The sequence below is a fragment of the Kogia breviceps genome, chromosome 2 (genome assembly GCF_026419965.1).
Source record: "Kogia breviceps isolate mKogBre1 chromosome 2, mKogBre1 haplotype 1, whole genome shotgun sequence".
Taxonomy (NCBI): Eukaryota; Metazoa; Chordata; class Mammalia; order Artiodactyla; family Physeteridae; genus Kogia; species Kogia breviceps.
The window spans coordinates 35843087-35860228 of record NC_081311.1 but is presented as its reverse complement, the minus strand read 5'-3'; the positions used below and the strand labels follow the sequence as shown (position 1 = coordinate 35860228).

The 17142-nt window shown below is 39.4% G+C and overlaps 1 protein-coding gene across 9 annotated transcripts in view; it reads left to right on the top strand.

The window, feature by feature from the left end:
- The window catches only part of PCGF5 (polycomb group ring finger 5), a 115970-nt gene that overhangs the window by 55524 nt on the left and 43304 nt on the right, over positions 1–17142 (top strand). For all 9 annotated transcript variants that reach the window (XM_059055482.2, XM_067025058.1, XM_067025056.1 and 6 more), the window contains exon 3: positions 14548–14644. In XM_059055482.2, the coding sequence (XP_058911465.1) occupies positions 14548–14644 (97 nt within the window). The remainder of the gene's footprint in view (positions 1–14547; positions 14645–17142) is intronic.

Here is a 17142-nt window from a genome sequence, read left to right as displayed (position 1 = left end):
TCTATATAATACAGATTTTATATCTGTTCTTCTGAAAGAAAATTTTCTTTGGGACATAATGGAATCCCAGTTTAAATGTTATTTTTTAAAATATAAATTTATTTATTTACTTATTTTGGCTGCGTTGGGTCTTCGTTGCTGCGCGCGGGCTTTCTCTAGTCACGGCGAGTGGGGGGCTACTCTTCATTGCGGTGCGCGGACTTCTCATGTTGCAGAGCACGGGCTCTAGGCATGTGGGCTTCAGTAGTTGTGGCACACAGGCTCAGTAGTTGTGGCTCACGGACTCCAGAGCGCAGACTCAGCAGTTGTGGCGCACGGGCTTAGTTGCTCCACGGCATGTGGGATCTTCCCGGACCAGGGCTTGAACACATGTCCCCTGCATTGGCAGCTGGATTCTCAACCACTGCGCCACCACGGAATTTCCTAAATGTTACTTTTTTGAAGGGAAACCAAAGATTCTAGAAGTATAAACAATAAGTTTATAAGCAAGCGTTATGTTTATGTTTGCAACGGCAGTTTAAGGTCTAAAGGGATAGGTGACCGTTTAACAGCTCGTGTCATTCTGGCCTGAAAAGTCCCTTGGCAGTCAGCAAGCCCCTTTACTGAGAGAGAATGAACATGGCAGAATTGTGATTAAAAGACACAAATATGGCCTCTTTCATCCACAGAGAACACAGAACAGTAGAGTAAATGATGGTGGAGTCAGGCACTCAACCCAGTGTCTTAGGAGACCTGATGATTCTGTAGTGCTAAGCTTTATGCACTTTCTGGTCCTTGGATTTCTATATATTTCTTGGTTTGTATTCATACTGGGGCTTATAGGCAAAAACTATCCCACTTGCAAAATATCCCCCTATTTGTATTGGTAAAATAAATAGTACTGTAAAGCATGTTCCTTAATCATTGGTTGGCTCTTTGATGTTACCTGGTTTTCTTAGGTATCGGTGGGACAGATATATGTGGTACAATGATTTGGGATCAGCATACAATAGAGAAGATGGCCAAATGGGACAGGCGGAAAGTAAGAAGTGTTAAGTGACATTGAGGTACCCCCTGATATTTTCCATCTTGACTTTGGCATATAAAAAATATCTTATTAAAATAACTTTGTACATAGACTATAATTTTATGATACTGTAAGTAAAGAATGGGTAAACAATAGTTCTTATTATGAAAACTCATAATAAAAGAGAAAGATTTTATTCTTACTATTCGAGTTTGAAATGTGTAAATGGAGCTTTATTATTGGTGAGCAAAATCAGACTTTAGGACCAGTCCCTTCAGAACTCTAGTCAAGTGAAGGAATAGTAATCAAATTAGGGAATGTATAAATTATCAATAAATTTGGATGCTGGTAAGTGCGATGAAAATGAGGAAACAGAATGATGTAATAGCAGATATATGTCAGGATGTTGCAGCAGAATGAATGCCAGGGAAGGAACCAAAAAGAGTGTTTTCTGAAATTCCTAAAGGCATGGGCCCAAGGCCTTCTCAGGCGGGGACATAAACACCTGGGCCTGACTGCAGTGGAGGTGCTTTGGGCTGGGAGGCGTAGGGATCACGAGTGGCTCTCCCTGCTTTGACATGGATAAGCGGAGTCACTTTTACTCTTTCAGATTACTCTGCACATGCGTCTCGACTCTTTCTCGCTCCTCAAATCAGTTTGTTGATCCCCTGTTCTCCCATTAAGAAATTCTGGAGCTAACACTGCCTGGCTTCCCTGTGGATGTAGAAACAAGGGCCAAAATGACAGCAGACTGTCTGACTGCAGCAGCCCTTGGTGTTCTTAGCACTCAGCTCTGTGGAAGACAGAGAAAGGGGCAAGCCAGTCAGAAGGAAGGTGAGGCAGAGATGGCAGCACAGAATGTCCCACGCTTCTGACAAGGAGTCACAAAAAAAAAAAAAGAAAAAAGAAAAGGGCTTATAAAAGCCCCATCTTTAAGTAGGCTCATACCTCAACTACTAATACCAGCTCCCTTCAGCAGACCAAGGACGTTTGATAAAAAGATAATAAGACTTTAAAATGAGGTAAAATTTTAAAATACAGATGAGTTTTCTCTTTAAATGATCACTTAATGCTAGATGAACTAAATCCACATGTCTATGAGGTAATTTTAACAACCTAACAAACGTATGGTTTGTTAGGTTACATGTGGTTACATGTCCATGAGGTAATTTTTACAACGTAACAAACCTAAGGAAATAAACTTGTTCACACAAATAATTATTGAATTCTCTAAAGTAAGGAATTAGATGTCAGGCACTTTGCTAGCCCGTGGAGTAGAGTGGTAAATAAGATAAATTTGGAACTTAAACTCTACTAAGCAAAACTCATAAGCCAAGAAGAAATTTCTACAGGTGTATTTGTATATGTTTTTTTCTTTTCTATGTGAACTCACCTTCTCTGAGACTTCAGCCTATGCTGATGTCTTCCAAATCTTTATTCTGAGCATCAGAATCCCACTGGATGTCCACTTAGGTGTCCTGAAGCCTCCTGGAACTTAACATTACCTAAAAGTGAATGAATGGGATGCCAACATTCAGTTGTCCAAGCAAGAAATATGCTCCATGCTTGACTCTCTTTACCCTCACTAACAAAACAGGGGCAAAGTTCTGTCTGGTCTCTCTCTGTAATCTCTCTTGAATCTGTCCCTTCACTCTCATCCCCTGTGACCTTTCTCGCTCAGGCCCTCATTCCTTCTCACCAGAGTCCCTGCAGCCCACTCCTAAGCTGTGTCAGTGGTGATCATTTACAAGGGCTTACTGTGTTCATAGCTCACGCTTCAGCCAACCCAAAATTTCCTAAAGGTACTCTACTGCCCTCAGGATAAATTAAAGCTATGCAGCTGTGACTGATTTCTGCCCTCTCCCTCCCCCCACCACCTGACACACACTGCATACATGGTTCAGCTGCTTGCTCTGCTTGGAACGTCTCCTGTATGCCTGGCTAGCAGCCGCCCATCCTTTAAAGCTCATCTACTCCAACATATGCCACCTGTCTACTCCCATAGGCTGATTTAGCTTAAGTGTATCCTTAGTACCTGGTACTTGAGTGCTCAGTAAAAGCTTAAATGAATAAATAAATGGTCAATCAGTTGATTAGTTTATTGTGTGTTTTTCCTTTCCAAGATTCAAATGCAGTGAAAGGTAGCTTGAAAGTCATGTAGATAGTGTGGGTTAGGAATTACGGATTTTGAAAAACTGTCTTCTAAAATATAGGTGGGAGCTTTGTGGGTCGTGGGTAGGGAGAGGGAGAGACGCAGGATTGGAGAGTAGAGATTGGTGGTTCTAAATTAAGGGATGCTCTACGTCTTGCACCAGGGTCCTGAGAAATTTTTGAGGTTGCTTAGAGTGTATTTGCTGGTGGTTGTATAGGTTGTTGACTTAAAATGAAAGACTTTTCACTTAAACTAAGAACAAAGGAGCTTTGTTCCAGCAGCTAAAATGTGCAGAACACAGTGCATTGGTTCTTAACTCTTTTGTGGCTAGAGGCCTCTTTAAGAATCTGATGATTCTTTCCTCAGAAAAAAGGGAAGGTTATAGACATGGAATTCTGTGGTACAGGAAAAGAAAGCTTTCTTCTTTCTGCCTTTTCAGGAATTATGGTGGTAGTCCCTTAACTAAGATGAATTCTTTGGAAAAGCATTGTTGTATTTAGTTTTCAATTTATTTAAAGAAGAAGGGTTAATTGATAATTAAATATAATTGATGTGACAGTTAAGGGACTTGGTAATTTTATGTAGTACTGTGTAAGAGTGAAGGAATAATTTAATCATAAGATGGTAAAATTTAAGTTCTATCATCATTTCTTATTTTTTGAACAAGCATCTTAAATACACTTGTATTTATTTAATTAAGGTACAGACTCTTGATATGTTGATACTCAGTGTTTAAAAATCTTATGGCACATATACTTGCTATTCAAAGTTCAGTCTCCAGACCAGCAACATCATCACCTGGGAGCTTGTAAGAAGTGCACATTCTCAGGCCTTACCATAGACCTACTGAATCCAGATATCTGGGGAAAGGGCCGGAAATTGGTGTAATAGCAAGCCCTTCAGGTGATTTTGTGATTCACTAAAGTCTGAGAAGCATGCTCTGGACCAGACATTTATAATAACCAGCACCTCTAGAAGTAGGCAGTTTGTACTTTTACTCATATAGTAATTGAAGTAAATGCTAATAAAATTAAGATAATGGCTGTTATTTATTGAATGTTGTATTGGGGGTCATAGGCTTTACATGCATTGCTTTATTTAATCTTCCCAAGAACCCTTCTAGTTAGGTGGTATTAAATCAGTCAGCAAATGTTTATTAGCACCTACCTTGTGCCAGTCATTACTCTAGGCAGTGGGAAGCCAGCAATAAACAATACAGATATAGTCTGTCCTCCTAAATTTATGTTTCAATAGAACAGACAGACAAAAAGCAAGTGAATGATATAGTTTTAGATTCTATGTTTAACACATGCTATGAAGAAAAATAAGACCGAATAAGGTCTTGCTTGGAAGTTACCATCTGAACAGAGAGCATAAAATAATAGGAAGGAGCAAGCTATGCAAAGTTTGAGGGAAGAGTATTTCAGATTCTCATCCTAGTGTTTTTCAGAGACAAAACTCAGAAAGGTTAAGTAACACAGCTAATAAGTGCTAGAGCTAGGTTCCTATTCCTGTCTGACTCAGATACCTCTTCATAATAAATTGGGATATTTGCTAATTTTATTTTTTCTTCTTTCTGCTAGTCTACATTTTCTAAAATTTCTTTAAGCAGCATGTGAATTTTCAAAATATATATAGTAAGCCTCTTCTAACTATGTTTTCATGGCTGTATACCTGTCATGTACCCAGTCAGGATCTGAATTTATTAATAATTCTGAATGATAGCCATTATAATGAAGAAGAGATATAAATTGAACTTTCCAAGAATGTATTCTTTATAAAATTTGATTTTTAGAGTCAAGACTTACTTGTTTTTAGAGTAATAATCAAAGGCCTAAATAGGAACCGTACTTAAACCTAAATAGAAACCGTACTTGAAACCATACTTTCAGTAGGTGCAAATATAATGTTCTAGGGTTGTGGTAGAAATGAGGTCACTAGTATAACTGATGTTACATATTTCAAACAATATTTTGGCAGAAACTAGTCATTCATGAAAATGATTATAGTGTTCGATTTGATGATTCTTTTTAAATAGGAAAGAATAATTATAGGCCTTAAACAATCTTGGTGTCATCTATTATTGGTAATAATGTTAAGAAGAATTATATCAGATGTATGGTTCTTTTAGCTTTTGAAACTATGCATTAGATAGTAAAGAATGTTTGAACAGCTGAGCAAAGATTCATAGTGGACACTTAAAGACAAAACTAGGGGATAACAAATAAGTTGTCTTCTGTATTGGTTTCTGAGAATAAATTATATCTAGGTCAGGATGAGTTGGAACTGATACCAGTGATGGATTGAGAGAAAAATATGTAACCTAAAAACCAAATGTATTCAGAGTTAGAAATTGTGGTCGGTGTACAGGTACGTTTAAGAGTCTAGCACAAAGGTTGAGTGTAAACATTATGAACAAGTAGAGTCCAACCAGTGTAGAGCAGGCAAAAGGTAATTTCTCTTTGGGTACTTTGAAGATGTATCATGTCTACTGGTGTTTTATAACATACTGATTTTTGCCAGACTTGTGTGTATATATATATCAGAAATTCAGAAACCAGTGAACAAACCTATATTCTCTCAGAATGCTCAACCGCTGACATTACTCGGTTAATAGAAAATGATCATTTTATTTTAGAAAATTATGTAGCTTATATTGAATTAACTCATTTTAATTGTCAGGAAAATTACTAGTGAATTCAGAATCTCTTCCCTGCCTTAGCTGAAACTCTAGGCTGATTTCTGACTTGACTACAGTAGTGCAGCTCCTGTAGCCCTAAAATCGTGGCTGTCTCTGCTGTTCCCAACCCGTGTCCTCATTTATTCCACACGTATTTACTGAGCGCTTCCTCCTCCAGGTGCTGTTCTGGGCACCTGGGGCACATCAGGCAACATAGTAGGCAGGAAGTCAGAATGGATAAATGATGGCACACTCTGGTGATAAATGCTACAGAAAAAGGGAAGGTCACACTGGGTACAGGGAATTGGACAGTCAGTGAGGGGGTATGACCACTTAAAGTAAGCCTGTGCTCAGGGTAGGCCTCATCAACAAGGTGGCAGTTGAACAGATTTAAGAAGGTGAAGGAGTGGCTGATCAGATGCCTGATCCCAACCAGTTGGGAGTTGGACATACGAGTCTGGAGATGATCAGCATTTAGATCATATTTAATCAGTGAGAGCGCCAAGGGAGTGAGCATAGATGGAGAAGGAGTGATGGCCAAGGCTGAGCCCTGGGTGCTGAGGGGGAGGAGGCAGTGAAGTAGGAGGAAAACAGAGTGGGTCCTGGGAGGCAAAGCAAACACATAGTGTCTAGGAGGAGGGACCGGCCAAGTCAGTTGTGTTGAGTAGGGTGGGACTGAGGAAGGCCCAGGCTGAGCAGCGCAGGCACCATGGATAATCTTGCTGAGCACTTTCAGTGGAGTGGTAAGGAGTGGAAGTCTGCGTGGGTGTGAGAGGATGGAAATGTTTTAATTTCATTGTTTTGATAATTGTACAATGATTATATAAGTCTTTCACCTTAATGAAGGTAAAGAAGGGGTGAAAAAAGAATGGGAAGAGAGGTATTAGAGAGAGAGTATAGGTAGCTCTGCAATGGAGTGATAGCTGACAAGGGAAGTAGGGTCAACAGAAGTTTGATTCTTTTTTTTAAAGATGGGGAAATAATATGTTTGAATGTTGATGGGAATCTTCAGTAGATAGCAGAAGACTGACACAGGTGTGAGAGAGAAGCAATGGAGCAGTGTTCTCGGGTCGTTGGAAGGGGGTCTAGTGAACAGAGCAGAGATTGACACATGAAAGTTCTAGAAACAGGCAAGACCACAAAGTTTAGATGTTAGTGAGTGAGTAGGTATGGTGATATAAATTGTTTCCTTTTTTTTCTTCTTTCCTTTTGTTTTCAGTAGAACAGGAAGTGAGGTCATCAGTGGAGAGTGGAGATGGGGGAGGATAAGTGAGGGCCTGAGGAGAGAGGAGAAAAGGTATGAAGTATTGGTGAAGAGCATATGGAATTAGGGCATTGAGGGTGACTGCCTGGCAGATGAAGGACCCATTTTTGAGGGTCATGGTCATGAATTTAAGGTGAGACCAATCAGCATGATGCATGTTTTTCTCCCACAATGTTCATCTGTAATCTTGCAGAGCAGAGCATGCAGAGAGTTGGATTTAGCCAGGGTTAATAGTTTAACTGAGCAAGTATGACAAAAGAAGAGAAGGGAAGAAGAGTTGAAGTAGAGCAAAGCTATTTAGAGTCTGTGAGGAAGTGATTATTCTGATTGGTCATGGAATTTATGTTGATTAGGAGGGGAATGAGATCATCATTGCACTCACTGACCTACTAGAGTCTGCCCTCACCCTGGAGTCCCACTTGACTCCATAAGCCTGTCTGTGGAAGGCCCTCCTGGACTTTGTGGTCTCCTGACCTGCTTGGTCTCAGATTCCCCTACTGTGCTGAAGCCCCAAGACTGTGTCCTGACCCTGTCCAGCAGACTCTGTCTTGCTGCCTGTCCCTCTGTCCTGGCAAAAACAAGAATAAAGCATTCTCCTCAGTAGAAAGTAACGCTATCCTTAGTGTTCTCCATGAAATTGCAACTCATGTAGACCTTTGAAAGAACTGTGCCACGTATAACGTAAGATGTTCATTAGTTCCTTATATGAGTAAAACCAGGAGATACTGTCTCATGGAAGCAACTTACAGCTATTCTGGAAAACTTTAAAAATAAATAATGTCAGTTTCACATGTAAATATGTATCAAAAGCAGCAAACTGATGCCTCTTTTCTTTGCAGATGACCACAGTTTACTTATAAACTGTTAGTAGATAACAGGCAAATTTTTCAAAGGTGAACTGTATCAAATGAGTGTTATTAAGAAGGGCACATAAAGATAGTGATGTGCCTATTAAGGAAGGAGGAAAAACTTTGCTTCTATGTTGACAGATAAAAGCAACATACTCAGGTGATTTTAACAAAGTCAGCCTTTGATCACTTTTAATAAACAGAGCATTACTAATGAATGACACGACCAAGGACATGAGAGAAAAGACTGTTATTGTTTTATTATCAGTGATAGCAGAATTGATGCTCAAGAAGAGAAATTTCTGTAGATCACTGTATCATTAAAAGCTGGGAAGTTAGCTTTCTATGAGAGATGTGGATGGACCATACATCCAATAGCGACAACAAATGGGCTTTGTACCTGTTGTGAAGAACCCGCTCCCCTCAAGAACTTGAAAATAAAAAAATAAGATAGCCTTTTAATAGTTAAACTGTGGAATCAATATAAAATGGTGCTTCAGAGCAATATGCAAAGTGATCAAGAAGAGACACAACGGGGTTTCTCCTAGACCAGTGGGACTGTGCTAGAATTGTATTAAACATATAAAGTTAAGGAAGGAGTGTATAATGTGAAAGTGTTGGTCAGTCTTGGACCCTCAACCCCAGAAAAAGAGGTATCATACATGCAAAGATAGGCAGTTCCCATTCAGGTGAAGCAGTGTGCCATAAATATCATACTTGAGTTGGAAGACTATCTCTAGGGTGAACATGGCTGCAGAGGGTTAATACCAGTACACGATAGACATTTCATGTTCCATTAGCAAGGTCATCTGTTATTTAAGATAGAAGCGTCAAACTAATCATGGTCTGATGCCATTCAATATTTGATTACTGGTTCTTTTTATTATGATTTTATGCTCATCCAGCAATCTAACTTACAGTGATAGCTCATATTTATTAAATATAAGTTACCACTCGTTTACACATTTTACATATATTATCTCATTTAATCCTCCTAAGAACCCTGTGAGATAGATACCCATGTTATCTCCCTGTACAGAGAAGCACAAAGTAATTTGCCTAATGGCAGAACCTGGGATTCAGATCCAGCTGTCTGCCTCAAGATTATCTTTTATCTAGAACAACTGTGCCATACTGCCTGGGCTTCTCATCTAAGTCTGCATTATAGAGAGAGAACATATTAATCTCATATTCTTTTGATTATGTTTTGTCCTGTGTCGGTGATTCCCTAATGGTGAATGATAAAGTGGCTTCTGGTTAGGATTTGGCAGAGGGCCAAATCCTGGAATGGGGCAGCCTCGCTAAGGCACTAGCCAGTAAGGATTTTATGGCTGGGTTTTCCCAGTTGTCTTCTGGATGCTTCAGTGAGAGCTTTGCACAGTTAGAGTCCTGGTGCTAATCTCCCAGAGATTTTGATTTAATTGGTCTGGGATGGGGACCATGAATCCGTTCTTTTAAAAAATCTCATTGGTGATTGTGGCGCCCGTCTAAATTTGAAAACCACTGCTTTAGATGACACAATGACTCTTTCCCTGCTAATTTTTATAACAACCTAGTTCAAATCTAAGACATGGTAAAAGGAACAGTTTCACTTAGTAAGCTTTGGGCACAAGTTTAATGATGGTTATGATGAGCTAAATATAAAGATCAGTTAAAAATATGAAGTCCTGGTGCTCGGGACCAAATGGTATTGATTTTAAGATGTGTTGCATAGTGGTTTGGATTTTAGGCCTTGAGCTGCACATCCAGCCTGGGGTTGGGTGCCATGTCTGCTACACAGCTGGGCAGATGTGGACAGCCTGCTCAGGCTCTCCGGTATCGCATTCCTCCTTTGCCAGAGAATGATGATAGCAGTCCATACAGTAAACCATACAAAGCCCTGAGCCTGATATTTGGTTAATGCTCAATAAAAGTTGGCACTTGTTACCATTTAAGTGTTTTTCCAACTGGGGATATCTTTGGTGAGCCTAACTCCTTTTCTGACCAGGTGTTTCTGCTGACTCCAGCGTCTCTCTGTAGAGTGGCTGCTGAGGATGAAGTCTCTCCTTGGTCTCTACACACAGTCATAACTGCAGACTGGGACCTTTTTAAACATCATTCTTGGACCAGTTGAGTTAACCAGTACAGCAGTTGAGCAGTTAGACAGCTTAGTGTTAAATCTTTAAGATATTTTTAAAATGCGTTTTTCAGCTCGTATAAACCAAATTATAAACTAAGAATCAAAGGTCAGTTTTGTAGTGATGAGTTTTTTTTAAGCATCTAAGGGAAAGCAAATTCTTATTTTTTTTTTTCAGTTTCAGTGAACTTCTGGCCTGTATTTCCTCAGGTTCTAATTTATATAAGTTTGTGCTTTATTTAACAGCTTTTAAAAGCATGTGAGAGATGTATTTTCTAGAATTTTTTTTAAGGACTATATAAGCTACCTAAAAGGGCTATTTTGTGCAAAATATTCAGTTTAAAAGGAGTTCTAATTCTGCAAGTGGACATATTTAAGGCTCCCAAATTAAGGGATAAGGCATTCTTTTTCTGTATACCTTAGATGTATAGATATAAAATTAGAAGACAATGTAGCATATAGGTATGCATTGGGTAAGAAAATGGGCTCTTGATTCAAATCCTGGCTTTCGCCACTTTCTGGCTCCATGATTTTTGGCAAACTGCTGAAGTTCTCTATTCAGTTTCTTCATCTGTAAGAGGCCTAATAATATTACCTAATTAATGGGGTTTTAATGAATATTAAATTATGAAATTGTGTCAAATTAAATATATTTTGAAGTGTTTGGGTGGCACCTGTTACATAAACCTTTTAATTGTTAATGATTATGATGAAAATGATGACATCCACCACCAAATGATCTGAACAAAAAAGAAAACTAGAGTAAAAATATTATATTTCAACATCTTAAATTTTTCTCTTAAACTATTTGAAAAAAATTTAATTAAAGACAATTATGGGCCTTAGCCTCTGTAAAAAAATTTTTTTTAATTCTTTTAATGTAATATTTTATGTAGTGTAAGGTTAGTTCCTATGCCCTATGGGATGTTATCTGTCATATTTATTTGGTGGTCAGATTTAGCAGAGATGCTAAAGATGTTTTGGGGGGATGGTATTTCTACATTACATTCTTTTCCTTTGTAAAGTTAAAAACATTTTTTTAATCTGCAAAATTTGATTTCATATCAGAAACCTGGATTCAAGTCTCTGTGCTTCCATTCATCAGGGAAGGCAGGTTGCCTAGCTTGTAAAAACATCTTCTCCTTCATCTGCAAAAGTAGAATAAGATACTGTATCTTAAATGTTGATATGAAAAATAAATTCACCTCCTGATGGGGCTTTCTATCTCCCTCTGTTCAGCACTGTTCAGTAGAAATAAAATGTGAGCCACCTGTGTAATTTTAAATTTTCTAGTAGCCACTTAAAAAAAACAAATGAAATTAGTTTTAATATATTTTATTTAATCCAATGTCTAAAATATTATCAATTCTACGTGTAATTAATATAACATTAATGAGATTTTTTTCATTCTAAAAATCTGGCATGTGTTTTACGCTTACAGCACATCTCAACTTGAAGTAGCAACATTTCAAGTGCTTGGGAGCCACATGCCGCTAGTGGCTATCATGTTGGACAATCCAGATCTAGAATATAGATAAATATTCCCCATCAGCATCCTTGAGCATTGGGGCTGCCTTGGCCTTAAGCAGCCTTATTCTTGAAACTCTGTGCACCTCTGGACAAATGAGCCTCACATTTCTTTCTTGAACAACCTAGATTAGTATCTTTGCCCCTGGGCGGATAGGCTCCTGCCCTTAGCCTTTTGGCTGACCCATATGAAGACTTGCTGTGGGCAGTCATGTGCCTCTCTGTTTGGCCAAGGCGGTAGACAACCAGGAATTCCTGAATACCTTGAGCATGATAAACCTTTTGAACGACACAGCCTCAGGGCAGGTTCAGAGATTCAGGACAAGATCAGGCTTTATAATACCCCTTCATTCTTGCCTCTTATCTGTACTATTTGCTTCTTTCCCAAATTTCAGAGATTCATCTAGTGTCCCTGGGAAAAGAGCAAATACCAGCAATCTGCAGAAGAATTCAGCTTTTCTTCCTTCTACCTCAGTATGGCTTAGCAAGGCAGCCCCCCTTCCCAAACATTAACTTTAAAAGACATTTAGAATGTTTTGGAGGCCAAGAAGTTTGGAGGACAGATATATTCATATCTAAGCTTTTCCTCTTTTAAGGTTTTCTACTACTGTCTTCATCCAAATTTTGTGAGAATTATAGTAAAGCGTTGTTACCCTAATAGCTGTATGTCATGGTAAAAAGAGGTAGAGAATAGGGGACTCGGGTGTACTCTTACGACAAAAAAATCTGCTCAGATGTTACCTTCTTAGGAAGTCCTACCCTGATCACTCTTACCTAACATAGGTACCAGCCCCCAGCACACACCTGTGAGCTCTCATGTGCGCTCTCCCTCTCCCTCCCTCTCCCTCCCTCTCTCTCCCTCTCCCTCCCCCTCCCTCCCTCCCTCTCTCTCTCCCTCCCTCCCTCCCTCCTTCCCTCTCCCTCCCTCTCTCTCTCCCTTTCTCTCTTCCCCCTCCTCCCTCCCTCCTTCTCTCTCTCCCCCATTACCCTCCCTCCCTCTCTCTCCCCCTCCCTCCCTCTCTCTCCCCTCCCTCCCTCTCCCCTTCCCTCTCTCTCTCCCTTTCCCTCTCCTCCCTCCCTCCCTCTCCCTCCCTCCCTCCCTCTCTCTCTCTCTCTGGCACCACACACAGACCCACTCTATCATTTTTCTGTTTGTTTTGTAAATATCACTTATTACTAACTAAAATTCTTTCACTTCCCAAATAGAACATAAGCTCCATAAGGGTATGGACTTTTTTTTGTTTACCCCTGCACCCCCAACTTCTAGTACAATGCTTGGCTATTGAACTGATGAATAAATAAGTGAAAGGAAATACCAAGATACTATTCTCTGTATGTACTGATAATTTTAAAATTAGTTACTGAGAATTCTTCCCCAACCATTGTTGATCTGACCAGTATGTGTGATGTGTTTGAATTTTCAGACCTAATCTCAGTGGTAGGAATCCTAGTGTTTGCTCTTGATCAATTGTTTACATAAACTTTTACTTGTTTTAGATAGTGTGGGGCTTAAGGAGGGGGGAAAGTAGTTTGTAATGGAGTTGTAAAAGGGGGAGCTGATCAGTACCAGGTGAAAATTTAAGATTACACAGGGTAATAAAATGGAGGAGGGGGTATTGGAATAGGGAATTGGACTGAAAAATTCTTATAGTTCAGATGCTGTAAATATGTCAAAGGTTTTTGAGCAAGACAGTTGATAGGTAAGAAGCTTAGGGAAAAGGTGGGGGAGATTCATAACCAGAAAGATTAGTATTATTTGGAGTATTATTTGGAGGAGTGGCAGGCTGTATAGGCTTGTGGCCAGAAAGCCACAAATCATATTTCTGTTGTCTTTGTTTATAATCTTTATTTAAAATCTTAATTATCCCTTTCAGTTTCTCAGTCATTCTTTCGGTTTACCTCTCGTGCTTTTTGTATCAGCTTGATGTCAATACCCATACTTCGTGCCCCTCGGAATTATGGTATCTGGGAGCACAGATTCATCATACTCTGCACAGGCCAGAAGTTCCGTTGTAACTCCTGGCTTGTCCCAGGAGCACCCTGCCAGTAAAAAGTAATCCAGACATACTGAAAACTCTCAAGTATTATTAAGAACTATTTACGTTGCATTCAAATAAACTTTTAGTAAAAGAAATAAATGCAGACTTACTAGCTTTTTTATTTTATAATATGTATATTTTTATTTTGCCATCCATCAATTTTGCTAATTTATCCAAGATCCCCGTGGATACCAAAATCTTCTGAGGCTCAAGTCCCTTACAGTCGGCCCTCCATATCCGCGAGTTCCACATCTGCAGATACCATCAGTCTTCTAAATAGAGCTACATAGAAAATCCATGGCTTCATAATTAATAATTTCACACACACATAAATATTTGAATTTGAGATTCTGTATGTTCAAAGCTTACACTTATGAGTACTTTCTAGCCCTATTTAATTTTGAGATAATTTTAACAGAAGAATATTTTTTTCATATTTCCAGTTTGGGCATAAATTTCTAAAATCTCTAAAGATAACATACTAGATTTTCAAGTTTTTTCAACATTGCATGGAAAGTGAATCTTTAATTTACACAGATTTTGTGCTTCAGATTTGATTTTTATTTGGAGAAGAAAGGATGTGCCTGACTTACCAGCTTTTACCTTTCCTTGTTCTACTTCTTTAAATGAAAATCCTATCATTTTATGTAGGCACATCAGCCTTTTTTATAGTGCTATGAATAAGTTGTTTGGTTTGTGAATATATTTAAGAAAAACAATAAGCAAAATAGTCTATACTTTTTATATTGTGGCAGTAGGCTTTACTTCAGTTGGTTTTTTTTATAGTGTTATAATTTTAAGGTTTTATTGATTAAAAAATGGTATTTTACATGTAGTAGATAATTTTTAAGGACTGTTTCTAATTACATTAAGTTCAAATGATGCATTGTAACCTAACATCTTTTCTCTTCTCAGTCTGTAAGACTTGTATTGTCCAGCACTTTGAAGACAGCAATGATTGTCCAAGGTGTGGCAACCAGGTTCATGAGACAAACCCGTTAGAAATGTTGAGGTATGTAAATGTATTTTTAGTTCAACTTACTTAAATAAATTATATAAACTCCTAATTTTTATTATGAATCATATTTGTTAGCACTTTGACTCAGTTAATGTAGGTTTTATGATTTTCATTTTAAAGCATTTTATTTCAATTTAAAGTATTTTATTAAGAGGACATGAAAAATAATGCTGTGCATATTAAATATTTAAGAAACACATTTCCAAATTAAAAATTATAACTTTATCTCAGGCTCTAAGTTACTTTAGTTGTAGTTATTTTCAGTATTTTAAATTTATTTATTTATTTATTTTGGCTGTGTTGGGTCTTCGTTGCTGCGTTTGGGCTTTCTCTAGTTGCAGCGAGTGGGGGCCACTCTTCATTGTGGTGGCTTCTCTTGTTGTGGAGCACAGGCTCTAGGCACATGGGCTTCAGTAGTTGTGGCTCACAGCTCTAGAGCGCAGGCTCAATAGTTGTGGCTCACGAGCTTAGTTGCTCCGTGGCATGTGGGATCTTCCTGGACCAGGGCTCGAACCTGTGTCCCCTGCATTGGCAGGAGGATTCTTAACCACTGCGCCACCAAGGAAGTCCCCTATTTTCAGTATTTTAATATTCTACAAAATACTCTAGGGCTTCCCTGGTGGCGCAGTGGTTGAGAATCCGCCTGCCGATGCAGGGGACACGGGTTCGTGCCCCGGTCTGGGAAGATCCCACATGCCCCGGAGCGGCTGGGCCCGTGAGCTATGGCCGCTGAGCCTGCGCTTCCAGAGCCTGTGCTCCGCAGCGGAAGAGGCCACAACAGTGAGAGGCCTGCGTATCACCCAAAAAAAAAAAAAAAAAAAAAAAAAAAATACTCTATATTTGCTGAGCTACATGGTAGTGGGAAGAGGGCAGACCTGATGGTCAGGGAGACTAATCTTGACACTATTAATTTTTTAAAATGTATCGTATATTCAAAAAGAGTGTACAAACATTTATGTAAAACTTAAAAGAATTTTTAAAATGACTACCTTTTTACCATTTACTTAGTGGTATAATCATTATACCAAATAAATAGTAATAATATAAAGAAGTATAATCATATATTTTTAAAGATAGAAGTGCTACATAAGATCCTAATCCAAATCCTTTTTCAAGATTAGAAATTGAAATTTATAGAAGTGATTGAAATTTATAGAAGTGACACAACATTGCCTAAGGTCCTAGCAAACTCAGATGTCACTTCCCAGCTACAAGCCAGGTGTCCTCACCACTAAGCCCGTTTTCTTCCCACTGTTCCTACCATAGCTCTACCATAGATCAACTGTGCAGTCTCAGGAAAGTACCCATTGAAAAACAGAATTAGATATTCTCTAGAGAGCCCTTATTAACTTCATCTCTATGTGATGTTTGCCATCATTCTATAAGTCTGGATTTGTAAGTCTTACATTTTATTTTATTTTATTTTATTTATTTATTTATTTGTGGTACGCGGGCCTCTCACTGTTGTGGCCTCTCCCGTTGCGGAGCACAGGCTCCGGATGCGCAGGCGCAGCGGCCATGGCTCACGGGCCCAGCCGCTCCGCGGCATGTGGGATCTTCCCGGACCGGGGCACGAACCCGTGTCCCCTGCATTGGCAGGCGGACTCTCAACCACTGTGCCACCAGGGAAACACAGTCTTACAGTTTAGACTTCTTTTCTACATTAGTGCCTATAGTTGGAATAATTTGTCTATAAGTAAATGTCTGGCCCATTGGTTCTCAAAGTGTGGTCCCCAAACCATTAGTATCTTATTAGAAATGACAGTTCTTGGGCCCCGCCTCAGACCCTCTGAATCAGCAACTCTGAGAAGGTGCTGCAAGTGAGGGGCATCAGGGGTGTGAAGGGAGGGACAGATGCCAGTTTTAAATAAAATGGTGAGGATAGGCCTCATTGAGAAGGTGAGATTTGAGCACAGAATTGCTGTCTCTGAGGGAATTAGCCATGCATAAATCTGGGGAAAGCATGCCTTTTCCAGGTCAGGGGAGCAGCCAGTGCACACGGCCTGAGTCAGGAGTTGGGAGGGCACCTGCAACTTGTCTGAGAAGCAGCAAGGGAGCCTGGGTAGTGGGCCAGGAGCTCAGAGATAGTGGACCTGATCTCTGAGCTGAGCAATTAGAGAACGGGCCTGTCATTAACTGAGATAAGGAAGACTAAGGATAGAGCAGGTTTGGGGGACAGGTAGATGGGGAGTTTGGATTTGGACAAGTTGAGTCTGTTAATCATTTCAGAGAAGAGAGAATTTGGCAGGTGAATATACAAGTCTGTGATTCAAGGGGAGAGGTCTGGCTGGGGTTAAATATCTGGTAGTCTTCAGCATGTAGACAGTATTTAAAACTATGGGACTGGATGAGATCATGTAAGGGTGTGAGTGTAGAGAGAAGAGTAGAAGACCAAGGATTGATCCCTGCAGCATTCCAACATTGAGAGGTCAAGGAGAGGAGGAAGAACCAGCAAAGGAAACTGAAAAGGCACAGTCAATATAGGAGAGGGA